The sequence below is a fragment of the Haliotis cracherodii genome, unplaced genomic scaffold (assembly GCF_022045235.1).
Source record: "Haliotis cracherodii isolate W230 unplaced genomic scaffold, xgHalCrac1.p SCAF_4, whole genome shotgun sequence".
Classification (NCBI taxonomy): domain Eukaryota; kingdom Metazoa; phylum Mollusca; class Gastropoda; order Lepetellida; family Haliotidae; genus Haliotis; species Haliotis cracherodii.
Window position 1 is genome coordinate 31,342,377 of NW_027266297.1, and position 21,103 is coordinate 31,363,479.

At 38.8% G+C, this 21,103-nt stretch overlaps 1 protein-coding gene across 3 annotated transcripts in view; it reads left to right on the forward strand.

Annotated features, from left to right (window-relative positions):
* The first annotated feature begins 4,875 nt into the window (after positions 1 to 4,875).
* LOC139480563 (stromal membrane-associated protein 1-like) overlaps positions 4,876 to 21,103 on the forward strand; it is a 29,268-nt gene continuing 13,040 nt past the window's right edge. For 2 of the 3 annotated variants that reach the window (XM_071263703.1, XM_071263705.1), the window contains exons 1-8: positions 4,876 to 5,058; positions 6,066 to 6,199; positions 7,917 to 8,002; positions 11,661 to 11,751; positions 15,295 to 15,363; positions 16,023 to 16,164; positions 16,817 to 16,837; positions 20,080 to 20,240. In XM_071263703.1, coding sequence (XP_071119804.1) covers positions 4,941 to 5,058; positions 6,066 to 6,199; positions 7,917 to 8,002; positions 11,661 to 11,751; positions 15,295 to 15,363; positions 16,023 to 16,164; positions 16,817 to 16,837; positions 20,080 to 20,240 — 822 coding nt within the window. In that variant the 5' untranslated portion in view covers positions 4,876 to 4,940. The remainder of the gene's footprint in view (positions 5,059 to 6,065; positions 6,200 to 7,916; positions 8,003 to 11,660; positions 11,752 to 15,294; positions 15,364 to 16,022; positions 16,165 to 16,816; positions 16,838 to 20,079; positions 20,241 to 21,103) is intronic. The other variant, XM_071263704.1, reaches the window with a different exon arrangement.

Below are 21,103 nucleotides of genomic sequence, written 5' to 3' on the forward strand. Positions count from 1 at the left end.
CACCCCGATGCAAAGATACTTCCAATTCACTCAGAATCTGTAAGTTTCCAGTATCTGTATGTGACGTGAGGTGACGTGATCCACATTGCAGTCGCGTGAGATACACCCCAAAACCTAAGAGGCAGCTTTGTGGATCTGTTGGTCAGGCGCGTTGACTGCGTGTCATCGTACCCGGACGGGATGGATCGCTACTCATAAATACCAATCTGTGGACAGTCTAGTTCAGGACATTTAATCAGTTTTCTTGGATACACAAGTATACATGACAGACATTTGCAGAGCAGAGGCCTTTCATGAAAAAATTGCCAACTGTTTGGCGAAAGACTCAAACAGTCGTCAAACTTTCCGTGACATACACGACGTAATAAAATGTCTGGTTCTGAAGAAAAGAATAAACTCAAAATCACTGAATCAGTGCACTATGTCTATTGGACATTGGCACGTGATAATCTGCTCCGATTACTGTGGGGGCATCACCATGCACATGTGCCGGAACCTCCAATTGCTCAACACACTTCCCTCGTAGTCCCACTCGGAAATAAGCTCTTGATCAACTATTGAATTCGAGTTTAAACTCTAGTATCATTCTGTTTGCATTTGGGACGCTCTGAATGTACAACCTATTTGTCTCAGAAACTGAGATTTTCATACAGATTCCATTATTTACAACCAATGTCTTCCAGCATGGAATACTTGCATGGAGACCATGATCCACGTAGTGGTGTAGGCTTTCTGCCGAGGTCTAGACATAGCATTAAATACCTTGTATGAAGCTGAGATATCGCATATGGGTAGCTGCGCCAATCATTAACTGCAAGATTGATGTGAAACTGCATCAGCAGACGTATCCAAGTTTTGACGGACTCCAAATAAATTTGCTGTGATGGACAATTATAAAATTTAAAAAACTCAGAGTTTTTAAGAAAGGAATAAACATTCAATATATACTTTGAAAAAACAAACATATGAAAAACTTCATCAGGTGTTATGTATGGACTTTATTAATACGTGCACTTGTGATAACGGTGAGTTGCTTATCACAATGAATTCTATGACAAGGTCATTCGCTTATTCCGGGACACCTGGTGCCATGTTGGGGGACGTATCCTTATATTTTCTCTTTCTAAACAGGTGCGCGGGTGGTCGAGTCATCTAAAGCAACAGAAATTGCAGTACAGAGTTGCGTTCCTAGGGTGTCCCAAAAACCCAATGTAGTAAATGATTTAGTCTGTCTTACAGACCCTGATACATTTATATCAACTACAGCCCATGCAAGTCTATAATGTTTGGCAAGTCTAGATTACCGCAGCAAAATGAAGAGAATCACTGGGCTCCCTTTTTATTAGATTTTTATTAAGATAACTGAACAACTGTTTTTTTCTGTATGATATGTTCATTTCAGAGACTATATGTTAGTCTATAAATGTTTTTTTCTGCCATGACACTGAAAACTTATTGGTCATGATTATGATTGGTTATCAGAAATTCCATAAAACCAGGTATCTAATTCCATTTGATACCTCAACATTTACATGCCTTTTCACACAAACCCTTGCATCGATCTATTGATAGCCGACGTCTCGATGCATATAACAATGTCTACCGCGAACCCATTAGAACTGTATACGTTCCACGTCAGACCAAGAGCTTATCAAACGTGGTGCAATCTATTTCAGAACACACACAGTCAGGTAAAACACACTAACCACTGTCTCAGGGCCACACCACTATCGGTAACAAAAATTACTTGTCTCTATATAGGAGTCCCTTGTGTCGTACAAAGCTGACTCATCTCCAGCTATAAAGGGTGGTATTCACACTTCAGGGTCAATCCATTGGCAATGGGGTGGTTCCGTTGGCAATGAGGGTGTGCCATGCAGCAGATCATTTTAACCAGTAAATCATGAACCTGGACGAAAACTGAGATCTGCATACCAACTACAGCTTGCTGTTCATTCAACCAGCAGAACAACATATGGCGACAGAACCTTCCGAAAAGCAGGTGCAACTCTATGGAATGCACTGCCCATTGATGTCAGGGGATCTGAAGATGTCAACACCTTCAGATCAAAACTCAAGACCATCCTCTTCAAAACAGCATACGACTGAGCACTCTTGAGCAAGGAGTATATCTGGATAAGTAGTGCTATATAAATGCTTAATTTAAAAGATTTGATTAATTAATAATTAATTAATGGTGAACATAATTACAAGTCACGTGGAATTCAGTTACATGTTGATTACTTCGTATGTGACACTAATGTACCATGCCGCAGTTTAACATGAATACCCCACTCAGACACAGTATACTGACTCCGAGCCGACCAGTCCTTGTTTTAGCCCCTTAATGCCGAGCGCCAGACAGGGTAACAACAAGTACCATCTTTTAACGTCTTTTGGTATAACGCGGCCGGGAATCGAACCCCGGACCTTCCGGGCGGACGCTCTACCACTAGACTACTGAGGCGGTCTGTGACACTAATGATTCTTTGGATGGGCTAATGTGTGGTGAGTTACTATTAAAGTCTTTCACATTTTGCAAGCCACCCTCCATGACAATTATGTTTGTTTTGTTGGCAATGTAGTGCGAAGCGGGAGTCAAAGGTATTGGGACATTGTCTACATTTAATCCAACATGGCGGCGACATTGAACCTTACCCGAGACCAGTATACGAGGACCGAACACACGGGGGAAAGGACGATTACGCAGATGTTAGTGTCAGTGAATCACTCACAGCATTGTCCTGTCAAATAGACACTTTGAATCAGACCATGATGACAATGAGTGAAACTCTAGCAAGTCAGAAAACATACTGTCCCTCAAAACAATGTGAAAGTAATAAACATTTTGATACAGAAAGGGAACGGAGAACTGTCACCTAAGACAACTGGTCACAAAGCAGACTGATACTATTCTTGCTCTTGAAGTCAACTATAGAAAACTTTAAAAACTCGTACATGCGTTTGGTATTGAAATGGAAGACGGGGTAGGGCAGCATGAGACAAAGAAGAGATTGGGAGCCTTTCAGTTGGCTATGCACAATAGTGATGACATTCCATTTCACATGGTTCATAGTAGGGCTTGGACGGGTAACTCGGGTACTCGAGAAAAGACGAAGGAAACATAAAACGTATCACTTTCACACCAGCAGAAGACCTTTTCACATGAAACCCAATTCAGAAGAAGACTTGCACCTCAACCGAAATAGGCTGGAAAAAAGGAATCTTATTTAAAAACTCAGTGGATGATAAGAGATCCGAGGATGTCACAAGTTCCTGTTCTACCTACAAGCCAGATACTAAATCATTCGTGACCAACTCGTGTTATTCCGGGACAATCCGATTAGGGACTCGTGCCCCTCTCGTGGCCATTTTTAGGTACGGGTTCCGTCTTAGCGCAAACGGGCATACCTAAAACAGTTGTCTACTCGTTGCGTAATGGCTGGCATAGATTTCTCCATATTTCAGATGCAATTTAAAGCACATCGGAACATGCGGAATTATACAGTATGGTTGAACACATTTAACGGTGTCTTGGGTATATTTTAAGATGCAAGACATATGTAAAATCAAAAATTATTTCTGAGTGATTCTTTGACGAAGAACTTGAAATCATACGCGCATTCTGATTGGTTTGTCGTATTTTCGCACATAATATTCATCGACAGGTTACGGAAAGGGGCGAGTGGTGACCAATGATACTAAATATGCAGGTCTTAACTAGATATGCAGCTCACTCGTACCGTGAATTTGAAAACCTCGACGCTGAAATGACCTCTTGGAGGTGTCCTCAGATCCTCAGGTATAGTCCTATTTTGATGAGATTGTAATTTAAATTTCTGTCAAACTAATTACCCACTTACTTTGATGATGTAAGAACAAAGTTGATAAAATGGTGCACTAATTGTTTTACTACATTGTCGCTAGTCCATTGCTAAATGTCCTAAGAATTAAAAACACACAGGTATCCACAAGGTTTTGATATTGTACTGGTGCTTCTCGGACCTGTTTAAACCAAAAGATATAACTAACTGTATTCTACTCTTGTGCTGGGAAAATTCGCCCAAAATAATAGAACGTACATGACAAATGTCTGCATGTCATGTGGAATTGGATATGCATCGATATGCATGGTTAGTTGATGTTGGATCTGAGAGTGAACTGGAATTAGTTGGGACGTTTGTATTAGTGACATGATCCTGTGGGAACATCCATTTATTAAGCACGAAGGGGTGATATAGATCTAGAGAAATGAAACGGATAATAAGAAAGATACGTTGTTTAATTTATTATTTTGTTTGTGCGAGTTGGTTTAGTTATTTCTTCTTCACGTTTCTGCCCTCGATGAAAACTCAATACAAAAAGAATTTGCGTCTTCGGTTTAAATATGAAATCTCTTGTAAATAACTATTCAAAAACGCACCAATCAGTTGCCCATATGGGATCATATGACAACGAATGTATTTGGCACAGGGTCGTTTATATTTATCGGAAATATTAATTCAGATGAACATACTTGCTTTGAGAAAACGATAAAAACCCATTGTCATATCATGCTTCTGTCAGCCATGTTCAACCGTAAGATTGTGGCGAAAAACAACAAACAAACAGAAAATATAAGGCTGAACACCTGTTATTTTAGAGTAGCCTCCCTTAGTTCTGACGTAGAAGCCGCACAACTCAGGCATAAACATGTCATTACGCATCGTCAAGTAGACTGTAATGTCAAACACTAACTGATTGAAATTTGCCACGCATTTTTGACATAAGTATAATGGCGCTCGAAAATATCAGTATGAGCATTAAAAAAGTTAAAATATTGAATTAATACTAATTTTCTTTGATTTTCTGTTATAGTTTATATTGTTGCGCAAACCGGATAAAGTTCTTGAGTTACGTCCCTTGATCGGTCATACCCACAACCCGAGAATCATTTGACAATGTCTTCAAAAGCAGAAAAAGAACGAACGAAGCTTTTACAGGATAAATTCCAAGCCATTTTATCTAGTCTTCTAAAAGACGACGATAACAAATACTGCGTTGATTGTGACGCGAAGGGTAAGACAGACTTACAATCGGTTATTCCACACGCGGAAATAGACATGTTGTGTCAATAGCTCTAATTTGACGTCGTGGCCAGGAAAAAGCCTGTCATTTGTTTTAATACTAGCAGGTCACGAGAAGTAGCATATGATATGTGGTGAACGTCATTTGTTTCTTTCAGTGGAAACGAGTTGGGGGTTGATTTTGTACTGTTTTTAAGTAGTGGATGAAACAAGTATTTATACCGAAATAAACACCTGTCATAATTATGAATCATACTACACCCCCTTTTCATAGGTCTACCTTATGCTGGTAATAAATAGTCCACGTGTAAGCGAAATTTCCTTCTGAGACAATGTTACCTTACCCAATTTAACAGAAAATTATTCCATTTAATTGTATTAAGCCCATATAATGTTTATCCATGACCTGCACCTGCGCCTCCACAAGCAAGCTTACATGCTCTGTGGGGACCAGGTTTATAATTAATATCAAATTATTACTCATTATGATAATTCATCTATTACAACAGGTAAATTACATCTGTATTGGTATTTAAGATAAGACTAGTTTGTTCTTTTTCATATTCTAATAATACAAAGCATGAAAGTGGAGGATCCTTGTCATAATTCTAACGATAAACTTAAAAGATTTGAGGGGTTCCTAAATTCCAATTTGATACGACAGACCCCACGATCCCCCTAATTTGATCCACTGCTGAGAGAAACATATTTTAACAATAATCAAATTTCTTTAATTCAATATGAACATTTTAAACATGATAAAGGTGCAAAGTAGCAACAGACTTTATGCTAATGCTGTAGTTGTTAATCAAATTAGAAATAATTGTAATATAAATCACAAACACACCTATCAATGTCATTGAATTTTTACGTTTAATCATTTTCTGTTAAAATGTGTGGATACTGCTACAGCAGTTTCAGATAATTGTCCTTGAAAGCTCTGGAGTGCTAAAGTGTTGATGAGGAAGCATGTTATTTATCTTTGGGTCGGTATTGTAGGGCCGAGGTGGGCATCATGGAATCTGGGCATCTTCCTGTGTATCCGCTGTGCTGGTATACACAGAAACCTTGGGGTCCACATATCAAGGGTCAAGTCGGTCAACCTGGACACATGGACCCCAGAACAAGTGGCTGTGAGTATATATCGCTAGGCAGCAGTGCCTTCTTTCTGGGGCAGGGTTTGGCTGTGGTTTGACTGATGAATACACCATTAAATACTTTACAAGGCCTGATTTATGTGATATGCAAACTGTAGCATCTTGTAGGACATCCTCTATATCTCCAGGGGTGTTCGGGTAGCCTAGTTGTTAAAGCCGAAGACCCGGGTTTGATTCCCGACATTGGCACAATGTGTGAAGCCCATTTCTGGTGTCCCTTACTGTGATATTGCTGGAATATTGCTAAAAGCGGCGTAAAACCATGCTCACTCACTCACTCATTTAACCCACACAGGACCCTATTTCCATCCCCCCCAAAATCCGGAGCCTAGATATCTAATATGTCAACAGTAAAGCACAGTATCATTACTCACACCCTCTCATCTTCCCGAGGCAAGAGTGTCCACTTGCCTTTTTATCAAAGTCTTGTTTCTACCCTTGCCACATCAAACCCACTTTCCTGAGCTAAATATGATTGGACTGTCGCACATATCGATAGTCAAATCAGAGAACGTTTCACGAATAAACATCCACGACTGGTACACCTTCGTATGACAGTGATTTATCGCTGCCTGTCTTTGTTGACACGTATATGTCTTTTTCATCTTTTTAACCCCCAACGATTGCCTATGCTGTTTATGTAAGGGGTAAAATCGTGAATGTTTTCGTTATCTGATCGACTAGGTCGTCGCCTATGGTAGTCCCCATGTTTCTGAAGCTATACGAGATAAGAACAGCGACCTGATTGGATATCCCGTTTTCACTACAAGAGGCACAACTCGTGTTCTACACAGGTCGCGGCAGGGTAGAGCCAAGAAAAGTGGCCTTGATGTGGCAAGGGTAGAAACTAGGCTTTGATATAGGCTAGTGGGCACACTTGCCTTGGGAAGATGTCCCTCCCTGTGTAGTCTTGCTCTTTACTCAGAAATGTATCACCACATATATGGTCCTACCAAAACCATTCTTGTTCATGTTTCATTCTGTTACAGCGATCAGATGTCATTAGTCACTTCTATGATAATGCAATCTTGACTTGTAACAACAAGGAAAACTCATGTTTGAGGCAAAGTGTGTTTATAGTGACACAGTTCATTCATACATGTCATACATAAGACTTACAGGTTGTTGTTACCCTGCTTGTCACTTTAAGGAGATAAGATGGAGTCAGTATACTGTGTCTGAGTGGGGTAGTCATGTGAAACTGCGGCATGGTATCTCAGGGTACTAGCACTATAAAACCAGCAATGTTCCGGCCAACTACAAGCAGACAAACACGCATGCACTAAGCTTTGGAAGTGCAATAATCGTGGACATTTAACCTAATTTCACCTCACCACACCTCACCCCACCTCAGGGGCGGTCGGGTAGCCTAGTGGTTAAAGTGTTCGCTCGTCACGTCGTCGAAGACCCGGGTTCGATTCCCGACACGGGTACACTGTGTGAAGCCCATTTCTGGTGTCCCCCGCCATGATATTGTTGGAATATTGTTAAAAGCGGCGTAAAACCATACTCACTCACTCACCCCACCTCACCTTACAGTGGTGCCATTACTTACAACCATGATCAGAAGAGGAATCCAGACCTCAAAGACTACCACATTGAACAATGGAATCACTAAACAAGTACTAACCCAAATAAAGTGGCGGTCTTGTATTTTGTACTTCCTGAACATGACTGTGTTTATTTGTTTCAGATGATGCAGGAGATTGGCAACAGCCGGGCAAGGGCTGCATACGAGGCCAACATCCCTGATAGCTTCCGCCGACCTCAGACAGATTCGTATCCTAAACAGTGAGAGCCAATGATCTTGGCACAAACACAGACATTGGGAGTAAGGTTGATGATAGTTGGAGGTTAAATTTAATTAAGACATTAAATTTTGGTTTAGTTTTGGAACAGAATATTGCTGTGTTCATTTTTAGATATTTTCTGACATGTATATGTTGTTAATGTGCAGATATTTTTAAAGAATGTTTTGTGTTACCATGGTTACAGGTTATGGTTTTGAATAGATTTTAAAATTTAAGAGATTATTCATGTTAATGTATAATCATAGTTATGTTAAAAGATATTGCTATGGTCATGTTGAAATTTTGCAAACATTACTCTCTCCCTGTCTTAACCTGAGCTTATCTTGGTCACCCATCCTCGCTGCTCTGATCTAACACTGTTCTCAATTGAATTGTGTGCTGTTTTATCACTCTGGTCTAAGCTTCCTGTAGAAATGGTGAATGCTTTTACCTGGGTATTGGCTCTTCGATGCCTTAAGCGAACCACAGACCGCCCTCCTGCCTGTCACTGACCGTCTGATCACATACTGTCGCTTGATATTTTTGAGTCGATCTTTCGCAAATTTGAACTTTATTATGACTTGAACGATAAAGATGGTATCTAATTTCCAGGCATGTGTATAATCAAAAACACTCTGGATAAAAGCGTGTAGTTTCTGATCTGGGACAAAGAATTTATATTCTCTGACCTGTATCAAATGATGTGCCCCAGTGATAATGTTGGAGACAAATGCCGTTTGGACATTTGCATGATTTCGGACAGGACATTCTTCTATTTATCATCATGATCATTCTCAACATTTTAAATATCTTTAAGACATTTTTTATGACAGTTGATCAGTGTCTTAAAAAATGAACCAATCGGAATGTCTGGAGGGGTGGTTTATGGACGAGCAAGTTTTCCCTCGACAAAGTCAACTCGCCTGACTTGCCTCAGTGTTTTGTATAGTAACCATGGTAACTAAACTGAACTGATCCTAGTGACATTCATTGGCTGTAAGGAGTTGTCATTGAGTCCATCCAGTCTGTACACAAGGTAGGGTTTTATCATTACCTGCAGTAGTGGTAAGTACATCTGGTGCAGTGTGTAATACCGAACCAGTATTTACCATTGTCAGGTCAGTAGTGATAATTATAATAATGATGATGATGATAATAATAATGAAAAAAGACTTAAAAGGTGAAAATTTATGAATCAAATACTTTCTTGGACAAAAGCAATTCAACAATTTTCCAAGCCTATGTCTAAACACAGCCAAAGATGACATAATTACAGACATATAAATAATTTATTTAAGGCTCATCTTGGCATGTGTACAATACATTTAGAAACCAATATTACCATTAAAATATACCATGACATGAAGTCATAAAAATTACATACATGCCATTCCAAAATGGAATTACGAGAAGCTATGTTCAAGGTTGTTTACACACTACAACACAACATGTGAACATGGATATGGTTAAGAATAATAACATCTTGTATCATAGGATGTAAAAATCCTAAAACAGGTTATTGGTATAGAATCCATTTGCATCTTCTGTAGGTTTTAAAACAAATCTTGGCACACAGTAGGGACGAATAATAATCTTGATCTGACAGCTGATTAGAATCATCATGGTTAGAATGAAACAGTGCTGCAGTTGTATAAGCAGTTCCACAGGAGCCGGACTGTGGGCAGTAATGCACATGTAGATGGAAGCTATGGTGGTGGTGGAGCCGTATATCATTACAGGAATAATGAATGTTAATCAGAATGAGCAATAGGCTGACGTCACAAGACTTCTAAATACAGCTAGGTATCAGGTGACACTGTGAGAGGAGTTCTTCCACACAGCTGCAACAGCTGGTCCTAGTTTAGATTAATTTATGCAGCTTTCATTCTGCTATTCTCTTCTCTATGTGCAGCATTTGCATTTTCATGTAAATTCTTGTTATTTTGGCTAATAGAACATTCCCATCATTATACCAGAGACGTATAAATGGGATGACCAGACCACCCTATATCTTGTGAGCTGAGTCATGCACATTATAAAACATTATGATAACTGTTCAACTTTGCTTAATTTCCTTGCCTGCCATAACAACAAATTTTGAAATTATATCCCCGATCTAGAAGAGCAGATGTATAAAGTTATTCCAAGGAATTCTGTCCGCTTGTCCTACTGAAGACATATTCTTGTGCGACCTGTAACTAAAAAAATACTGCATGCATTCTGTTGGTGAACACTTTCTATTCCAGTGGGAGAGGTGCAGTACAAAGTTTAATTGCAATATTTGAATTTTCTGAAAACATACAGCCATTTTTATTTTTTTTACTTAGAATTGTTTCACTTTAACATTTGTGTGACCTAAAACTTTATTGATTTTCTGAGTAAATATGAATTTGTTTATGCTTTGAACTAAAAAAGTTGTTTTACTTCGAGGTTTGTGCGGCCTATAGCTTGAGAACTACTACTTTCAATCTTTTCAAATTTAAGGAACACATTTTATACTTTTGGAGAGGTGCAGTGCAATATTTGATGTTGATATGTGTATTTTCTGAAAAAAAATGATTTTCCTTTATCATGTTTTGAACTTAAAATATTTTTTTTTGCTTCAACATTTGTTCGACCTATAACTTAAACATGTTAAAAACTATCCATTGGATTCTTTTCCAATTGAGTGTACAGTTTCTATAATAGGAGAGGTGTGGTGCAAAGTTTGATTGCGATAAGAGGATTTTTTTTGAAAATATTGTCTTTTCATGTTTACTTAGAAATATGTTTGAGTGGAAGTCAGGGATATTAGTGAGCCCTGCTTACACATGAAGATCTAGGTTAGAAGAGGTCTTTGGCAACCCATTCTTGCCGTAAGAGGCGACTATGCTTTTTGCAAGAGGCGACTACTGTGATCGGGTGGTCAGCTCGCTGCCTTTGTTGAAGCATGTCATCGTATTCCAATTTCATTGATCAATGCTCATGATGTCAATCACTGAATTGTCATCAGACCGCCATCATATAGTTGGAATATTGTTGAGTGCAGTGTTAAACAACAGACAAACAATATGTTTTCATATGTTTATACAGGAATTTTGAGATAATGTGCAAGATGGTTCATGATAGTTCATGCTCCTTGTTGTCTAATCATGCTAGAGGCATTGTAAATATTCACAGAAGGAAACAACACTGTACGTTAATGTGTATCATTGTTCTGGACCCTTCAGATTCTGTGACAGTTTTTCAGTCAGCTTATTAACAGAAATACTGATTAACAAAAGATGCTAGTATTCTGGTAACTGCTTCTAACTTGAGACAGACTGACCTTGGTAGAACACTGAACCATTTCTTGTTTGGAGATGTGAAAATATAACATATCTATCAGGTCAGGTGATATTTAGTTGAAAATCAGTGTTACAGTTTCATATACCTTGCATATGTCATGCACTTTGAGAATTTCTTGCAGCTAGTTCACACACAAAAAGTTTGGATAGAAATGTTTGTGTTAAACCTTGGCATACCAAGAGTTTTTAAAAAATCTATTTTTGCTGTTCACTTTTTTTCGATGTTTATGGTGTCTAATCAACTGTATTATATTCAAGATGATTCTTGTTTTCAATTGCATTGAAGAATTTGTTTAAACATGTTTCCTTGACGACCAGCAGAGCTCTTGAGGCTTTTATAAGAGCCAAATATGAGCATAAGAAATACATGGCACGAGAGTGGGTTCCGCCTAAACCAACTATACCAAAAGAGGTAAGTTAATCTGTAACCATGGCAACAGCCTTGATCACATATTACTTGTGTTTTAACACAGTCGAACTAATCATTACAGTCGGAGTATAGGCTGATCCATTAACTGTTAAAAGTGGTATTTTCTGCTTTCTTCAATGTCCATCTTAATCATCATAGTAATCTTCCTAAATGTAAACATTTCTGTGGCAGTGAATTATTGTTTTATTATCAATAGTCATAAATTTGCGTTGGTACCTCATCGTGATTAAAAATCAGTGGCGGTTGGGGAGCCTATTGGTTAAAGAATTCGCTGGTCAAACTGAAGGCCCAGGTTCGATTCCCAACATGGGTACAATGTGTGAAGCCCATTTCTGGTGTCCTCTGCTGTGATATTGCTGGACTTTAGCTAAAAGCAGTGTAAAACCATTCTCACTCACTTACTGGTTGAAAATGTGCCGATGTATTGACATATCTTGATGTACAATGAGATCCCTAACTTTCACATTATTGTATTCAAACAAATTTTGCTGTGAAAGTACTTGGCATAATTTTTTGTTTCAAGAATGCCTGCTTTATTTATATAGATATAGATATAGATGTAGATAGATATAGATACTGTTTGCTACAGCAGTTGTATCAATATGAGGACTGTTTGGAATGAAGCTAGGTTCCTATTATTCTCCCTTGTATGATGAAATGTGTGACATTACAGTGATTTTACATGAAACGAACATTATTTGGACATTTTAATAATTTTATCAACTTTTGAAAGGGCATTCTTGGTTATAATGATCATGATCATTAAGTTATTTGAATAAATACTTCAGGATGTAGACTGATCGGATTTCAAAAGTAGGAGTGAACCTCTCCCCATGTTCTCGTTCCTGCTATCAATCACTGGTGTTCCTTGTGTCAATACACCCTTTCCTGATACATATCGCAGTCGTAAACTAAGTCATGGAGCAATTCAATACATGTACACACATCATGTCTACATTGTGTAAATAGTAAGGGTGTGTGGTATTAACAGTATATTGGTAAATTGAGGTTCACTCTTTCCACGATACATATCGCAATGTCATTATTTAATGTTTGGTATATCGGGTGATTTCAAACAGCGATTTTATAAAGTGTTTCATGTTTCACTTACCAAATACCCGGAGCGTGAACATTGTGTTGTACAAGCATCTTGTTTTGTTCCATTTATGAACTTCAATTCATACACTGGTGATTTAAGTTGCTTCTGAATTCAAAATTTAGAATTATAGAATTAGTTTGTATATCATGATACATATGGCAATGTGCATCATTAAATATTGTGATACACTTTAACCTACAATACCTATCCCAAGTAAAAATGGGTTAACTGAAATCCAAATATGCATTGTTCTCTCAGGAAACTAATACTAAAGACTCTAGTGACAACTTCCATGAAAGGGCAAAGTTCAATCTCATCAAAATCAGATCTTCTTGATACGGCTAAACAAAGATCTGAGGGTATCCAATTACGGGACACGTGAGACCAACCTTTTGCGAACTTTGACCGACCAAAGAAATGACTAACAAGAAGTCAACATTAGCCAATCAAAAGGCAGCTTTTCTCGTTCTTTTGGCACTAGTTTCAAACTGGCAACTATTCTTCAAAACATTTTGACAGATTTCTGTTTCAAAATTTGAAAATTGAACCAAAGAACATTCTGGAATGGCGAATATATTGTATGGATTCAGTTATATCTGCTCCTAACCGCCGTTTGGAATACCCCATGTTAAATTTTTCGAGGTTGCATGATTAGAAAACACATTCTGACTGTCACTTTCCTTATCTGGTAAGCGACGCTCTGATTGGTTGGATGAAAGGTCATTCTGACAACCCGTAATTGGATATCCTCAGATTCTTCTTTAGCGGTAGCGAGAACTAAGATCTGATGTTAATGAGATTGGGGCAAAGTTCTTTGCAGTGATAAATTAGAATTTGTCCATTTAACTGTTTAAGATAGAAACTTCACAGAAATTTTGCAAATTTTCTCTCTGAAATCTTCATAAAGAAATTTCCTTTGCAAATTCTCTCTGAAGTTGAATAGCAAGGTAAGGTGTCGTGTGCTGTGGAAGTGGTTGGTGATGGGTTATGTATTCTGTTCTTGTATATAGTAAAACAAGATGGTATAACAAGATGGTATAACAAGATGGTATAACAAGATGGTATAACAAGATGGTATATCAAGATTATGCCCATGGTGGATCTACCAGGGTTTTCCCATACAAATAACAACCACCCTGTATTTGCCACACAAAACTTCAGACAGTTATAGTATGATTGGTACAAAATGTTTCCCCTCATAGGACGATAGGACTGCTTTAAGCAGTGAAATCTGAAACCAGTTTTGTAAATTAAACTCCTGAAGGATCGAAGGCATAGAAACATTGGTCCTGCTTGTATTTTTGCTACATCAACTAAATTGTCTAATGAACATCACTTTTACAACTTCAAACTTCATAATCATGATAATCATGATAAAACATGTTACTGTAGTAATACATGTAATGGGAGCCAATGCATTTTATTTAATTAACAGTTTAATAGAATAACCATAACAACTTAGAGAAAGACTTGCCGGATTGATTTGATCAATCTGTGCAGGATTGCTGATGTATGTCATTATCTTACTAAGTCTCCATGTCCTGTCAGCAGGACTTCTGGGCCCCATTCCAGCTTAGCGCTAAGATGATCGTAATTCCCTTACTTATACATAGGCATACGATAATCATAGTGCAAAGATCGCTTTGTAGAACCGGACCCAGGATGTAGAGTATGGGCATGGCCGAGTATGTTTTTAATGTCTCCATCATGTATTTACAATGGTTATTTACTCATTGGAATTCTTTATGATTTGGTTGTGTGGATTATTTGTTTACCCTTTGTTTAACTTTGGTAAAAGGGTTTACTACACAGCGTCCTTGTACTTGTACAAGACATACCGATTAGGTTAATATCCCACTCAGACCAGTTCAGAATGCAGACTTCCTTTGATGCCAAGGTGCACTAGTGGCCAATTGCAACTTGCTGCTCAGAGTTGCTTCCCTTAGCTGTGTAGATTTGTTGATAGAACCGTGATTGCTACATCTAGTAGTACATATACAAGTATATATAGTAAGACCATATATATATATATCAATATATATATCCATCACAATTTTGCAAAATTGATCATAAAATGCTCTGAATTAAATACAACTTTATGTATTTAGTTTGATGTATTTTCTCATACATATGTATGTGTAATCCTCGTTTTGTTTCATGTTATAAACTATATCATTGATATGTTTTATTGAAATATATGAATGTTTCAGCAATAGAAATTGGCACATGTCCTAAAGTCCTTGTCATAGTAAAGTATGATATGGACTAGTCTTAATTTGCCATTTTTGAGGATTTTGCTACATGTTATCATTATAAGGACTGGTGGATGATGTTAGTTTCTATCGCAGCAATATCGATCCATTGAGAAGGGCATTCGTGTTCATGTCGGAGCTAGGCATCCCTGATACATGTGTGTGTGATTTCAGTGGCTAGAAGACGATAGAGAAAAGAAACGTTCCAAGTCCAAACCAGCCTCCACCATCCAACTCAGCTCAGTAAGTAGCCCGTCAGAGATGTTTCAGGATTTCGCAAATCAAACCTTCATGCATGTCCCTGTGTGGGGTGAAACCACAATGACAGGGACAGAAACTTGAACCACGGGCAGCAGCTGAACACTGTTAGCGTTACCCTGTAGGACTTAGTAGTACATTCTTGGCCATGTGGACCTGGCTTAACTGGCATCTCTGTGCTTGTGAAGGACCTGGGTGCACGTGCACTAAGGGATCTTAGCACTAAGATGATTGTAGCTCCCATACTTTAACACAGACAGTCGTAGCACTAAGGTTTTGTAGAATGTCACCCAGCGTGCCTTTGTACGAAACAACCATAGCACTATGACTAACGTCTTTGTTAATGTATGGGAGTTACGATCACCTTAGTGCTAAGATCACAATGGCACCCAGTAACCTGTTTGCAGGACTGGCTGTTTTATATGAAAAAAGTGTAGCATTTTCAGTAGAACTTCAATACTGTGGGAAAATTGTCTCCCAGTTCTTCTGATTAATTTGAATACTCAAAAGTCAAGAAAGTTTTAAGTGCTTTAAGTGATGGTTCTGTTTAAAAGAAAATATATATGGCAAAGTGACTGATCTGTGGCATTGGACAGCAAGCAAATGAAAACAAACGTACATTGTACATCTTTGTCTTGTCTTAGGTCCCCAAATCATCAGCCAGCAGCAGCAGCTCCAGCAGAGAGAAGAAGTCGTCCCCTGACCAGGCCAAACCTGTGACCAAGTCCCCACCCCCTGTCCAACAGCCCCAGCCCAGCACAGCCGCTGCAGACCTCATTGGTCTAGGTGAGGAGATTTACCTGTACTGTATATGTAAGATAAACACAAACACACACCTGTATCATTTACAGAATCATGACCATCTTAGCCTAGCTGAGGAGACATCTTACAGTAACTGAAGCATGGCAAAGCCAATACCATGGTAAAGCCAGTACCATAAACAGTAGGATCAAACCAGAAGCTCTTTAAACCTGTATATGCTTCTGGAAAAAAGATAATATGTTTTTGTCCTCCCTAACAACATGTGTTTAATTGTTAACAGAAACAAATATATTTTGCTTTTGTAATTCCCCGGTTCCAAATACTTACACATTTTCAGTGCATTCCTTAATTTTCTGTTGCTGTAGAACTGCTAGTGTTGTGTATAATGTCTGGGGTCTTCGCCTCACGACAGGAGTTACAGTGTTTGAAATTATCACTCTCAGTGAAATCGTGGGATGTTTGTGGACAAAGAAGGACATTTTTAGATATATTTATTACACTTTTTCATGCTTGAAAAATTACTACAAGGAAATGAACACATATTAACCTTTCATTTCCTGAGAACTGATTTTAGACTTAATATTTGTCACTGACTAGTTCAATGCATCATTCATGTCCAGGTTTGCGTGTTAACCCTAACTATAATGTTCTATTCTGTTCCTGTCTGTTGTAACAGAGACATATTATATGTCCCAAAGTAAGTACCAACTTCAACTTCTGGCTTATGTTCGTTATGTTCTTTTCATCAAACTTTATATTTTGGTTTGGAAAGTGTGCTTGAGACTTGGCCTGAGGTACGTGACATCTCACCTTGGAGTGCTGCTAAGATACATGTATCCTCTTGTGACGACAAGCACTGTGATTACTCTGCCAGCTTGTTAAGTTACTAAGAAGGACCTCATTGTCTGTCATGTACAATAAGCATACTCATAGTTGCATTTTATCTTAGAGAATTACTTCCAATGCTGAGGAAATGAGGTTTGTGTCACACAGACCTATGGCGAAGTCTTGAGCACTTGTTGATTTAGTTATGTTCAGTGGGGTCTGTTCTCTTTCTGACTGCTGTCTCCTGTTATCTGACGCACTCGGTGATGGTATACATGGTATAGGACAGGTACAGGTCAGGAGGACCCTCTAGGTCTGTAATGACATGGTACAGTACGTCCTTAAAGTCATAGCTCCGGCCTTTTATTGTGTATGTCGGTAAAGTCTTTGATATGCATTTTGTAAAAACGGGAAGGTTTTATACCTTTCGCACAAGCTCTTTCAGGGATGGTTCTTGACTATGCATTATTTCATTTCAAGAAAGGTGCACAGACCCAGGGAGCTTACAGAGTTGTCTCCCTTAACCATGCCAGGATCCACTGATCGATGGTTTGAATCTTTGGTTTGCCCAGTGGATGATTGTTGGTCTGCAGGCACCATATCGTGCTCTGGGATTCACCAAAGTAGGAAACATCTAAGACAGTCCTCACTGTTGGATTTCCTTCCACATTGAGCTGACACCCAGTAAGAGATAATCATATCGGCCCAACTCACTCAGCCTGTCTGGAGAGCAGAAGGTTAATGGTTCAATCCTTGTCTTGTCATTCCAAACAACGTTAAAAGATGGTACTTTTGAACCTGCCTGGCACTTGGCATTAAACATATATGTTAAAGGGATAAAACAAGGACCATCCAGTTCAGAGCCAGTATAATGATGATAATGTGTCTGAGTGTTAAACTACTGCATGGTTCTCAGTGAGCTGGTACTTTAAGACCGTTATAAGTCTAGATTAGTACAATCACACACAAAGGTCCATGCATGTCTTTAAATGAGTATAGAGGGCACGGGTGGCCGATTCGTCTAAGGCGCCGCGATTCGCTGCACAGAGTTGCATCCCTTGGGCACGCCAGAAACCTATGATTTGTGGGTTCGAATCCCGGTTCGACCCAATTATGTTTCTTGGTTTGTCAGCACCATACCCGTGCTCGTGGGTTTCAACGAAGTGGTAAACGTCAGAGACCTTCATCACTTCAGACTTTCCTCCCACATTAAGCTGACACGCCATGATATAACTGGAATACTGTTAAAAGCGGAGTTAAACCCAACTCACTCACTCACTTTATATGAGTTCAACAATGTTAATCGAATGCGATGTTAAGACCCATGTCACCTAGCCCACTGAGAATATAAACTTAGACTTTGTGAAGCAGCAAGAAGAAGATTTGCAAACGCTCAGCTGCTGAAACTTGCCAACATCATGAGTGATCTGTGCCATTGTGTACTTTGAGGCTTGTGACATGATGTTACAATTGTGGTGGTGGAGGAATGTTCTATAAATGCATTAATCATCTCTTTCTGATTCTGAATGATCCTGATAATGATACACTCTGTTGATATTGGCATGTAATTGCATTAATTCCTTCCAGCACAAGTATAAGTGTGTGTTTGTAACATACTTTGATAATCTGGATAATAATGTTTACAATGATACACTTTGATTTATCATGTATTGATGGTTATAAAATTGATTTTTTTAAATCGCTTGGTTTATGGGTCCACCAACCCAAACTTTTGTAAATGAGGAAAAGTTTGTCACTATAGGAAGGGATGTTGTGCAATCCTGTTTCTTTTCCTTCCAAAAAAATGTTATTCATTTCTCATTCATTTTTCCAAACTGTTGTTAAGATTGTAATTTCATATTTATTTCCCCCATTTACCTTCCATACTTTTGGTTATTAAAACATAATCTGTAAGTGATTAAATAAACTGAGTTAAACAGTTACTTCCTGTATATATCATAGTTGTGTTGCCATTTATTGTATAGTAAGTGACGATGGCATAATTAAGGCAATTAAGAAAAACAGTCTGTGCTAAACAGGTCAACTAGGTTGACTCATTACAAACAAGGGTCCCAGGTAGGGATTCTGGGTTGGAGTACCGGTAGGCCCCCAGCAAACTATGGATCTGATTGGGTGGTCAGGTGTGTCACTTGGTCAAGACAGTGTGGATCATTATTATCAATATCAATCACTGGATTGTCTGGTCCAGACTTGATTATCAACAGACTGCTGTCGTTTAGCTGGAATGTTGCTGAGTAATCTTTTGGAATGTTCCTGGATTATTATACCCTCGGCGTAAAAGTGCGGGGGTAAATAGTTGTACATATACCAAGGAATTCCCTCCGTCCGTCTGTCTGTCCATCCGTTTGTTCCCACGAGGACATTTGTTTTGTGTGACCTATAACTTGAAAACCACTAAATAGATTCTTTTCAAACTTGATGAACACTTATGCCTTTATGCCTATAGGAGAAGTGCAGTGCGAAGTTTGATTTCAATATTTGGACTTCCTGAAACAATACAGCTTTTTTTTGCATTTTTTAACTGAAACATTTGTGCGACCTATAACTTGAAAACTGCTTAATGGATTCTTTTCCAGTTGGGTGTACAGTTTCTGTGCCAATAGGAGAAGTGCAGTGCAAAGTTTGTTTTCGATAAGTGGATTTTCTGAGAAAATATTGCTTTTTCATGTTTTGAACTTAGAAATATGTTGGAGTCAAAGTCGGGGGTATTAGTGAGCCCTGTTCACTTTTTTTCTTGTTATTTGTTTTGTTAGCATCATACCCATGTTCATGGGTTTCACCAAAGTGGTAAACATCCAATATCTGCATCACTTTGAGGTTTCCTCCCACCCCCCACCAAGCTGACACGCTGTGATATAACTGAAATACGATCAGGCGATGTAAAGCACGTCCCACCACTCCAAGAAGAAGCATCATGATGTGTGGTTACGTCGCGAATAATTGTAAGTTCAGTGAGGAAGTTACAACAAGGTTCAGTGAGGAGTTACGACAAGGTTCAGTGAGGAAGTTACGACAAGGTTCAGTGAGGAAGTTACGACAAGGTTCAGTGAGGAAGTTACGACAAGTTTTCCAAATTGTGCCTTCTTCTTACAGATGCCTCATCTCCCACAACTCAACAGCCCAACGGAGGAGGTGACTTGCTTGCTGACATATTTGGCAACACCCCGACCCCTACCCAACCAACTCCACCTGTGTCAGGGGGTGCAGGCTCTGCCCTGGGGGTGGGGGCCAACCAGGCTCTAGGAGGGCAACAGGTTAGTGAGGACAGACGTGTGTCATGAGAACTGGTCATACTTAACTTTTTATTGCCCTATTTTTTAATTGATGTTTTTATTCCTGTAATTGTTTCACACGTATCTCTGTAGCCAGGGGAACAACAGAGCTAAACATGAGAGAGAAAAACATGTCGAACTTCAAGTTTTTTTTGTAGTTTCTTTTTTTTACATGACAACACAAAGACAGCATTCACTCACCATTCACTTTTATTAGATCATGTCTTATTCAAAACATTGTAATGTAATATGTTATGACAGCTTCTCTAAGTGGTAGGGCGGTCGGGTAGCCTAGTTGTTAAAGCGTTCGCTCATCACGCAGAAGACCCGGGTGCGATTCCTGACATGGGTACAATGTGTGAAGCCCATTTTTGGTGTTCCCCGCCGTGATGTTGCTGGAATATTGCTAGAAACGGCATAAACCATACTCATTCACTCTCTAAGTGGTAATTAGCATGTGGTCTTTTTCGAACAAACCATGATACATTGTCCATTTGGTATAAACTCATTAGAACCATTTTACATTTGTCTTATTTATAATGATAATAAAGACAAACAAAAAGTTTTAGGTATGAAGAGGGTTGTGAACTTATTGGTGCTTATTGTAATGAATTGCTGCTGCAAAAAAATATCACGATCATGCTGATAAGTAGGGCTGGGACATTGCACTAACTGTGTGATCAGATACGTATCATGATACCTTGTACACGATCTGATATGTATCAGGAAACTTGCATGTACTCTTATCTGTGGTGCGAAAGCCATCTTTCTCATAGACAGCATGGCCAAATTACCTGACATACTGTTGGTTTACATTTTCACAACTAACTTTCACTACTAATTAA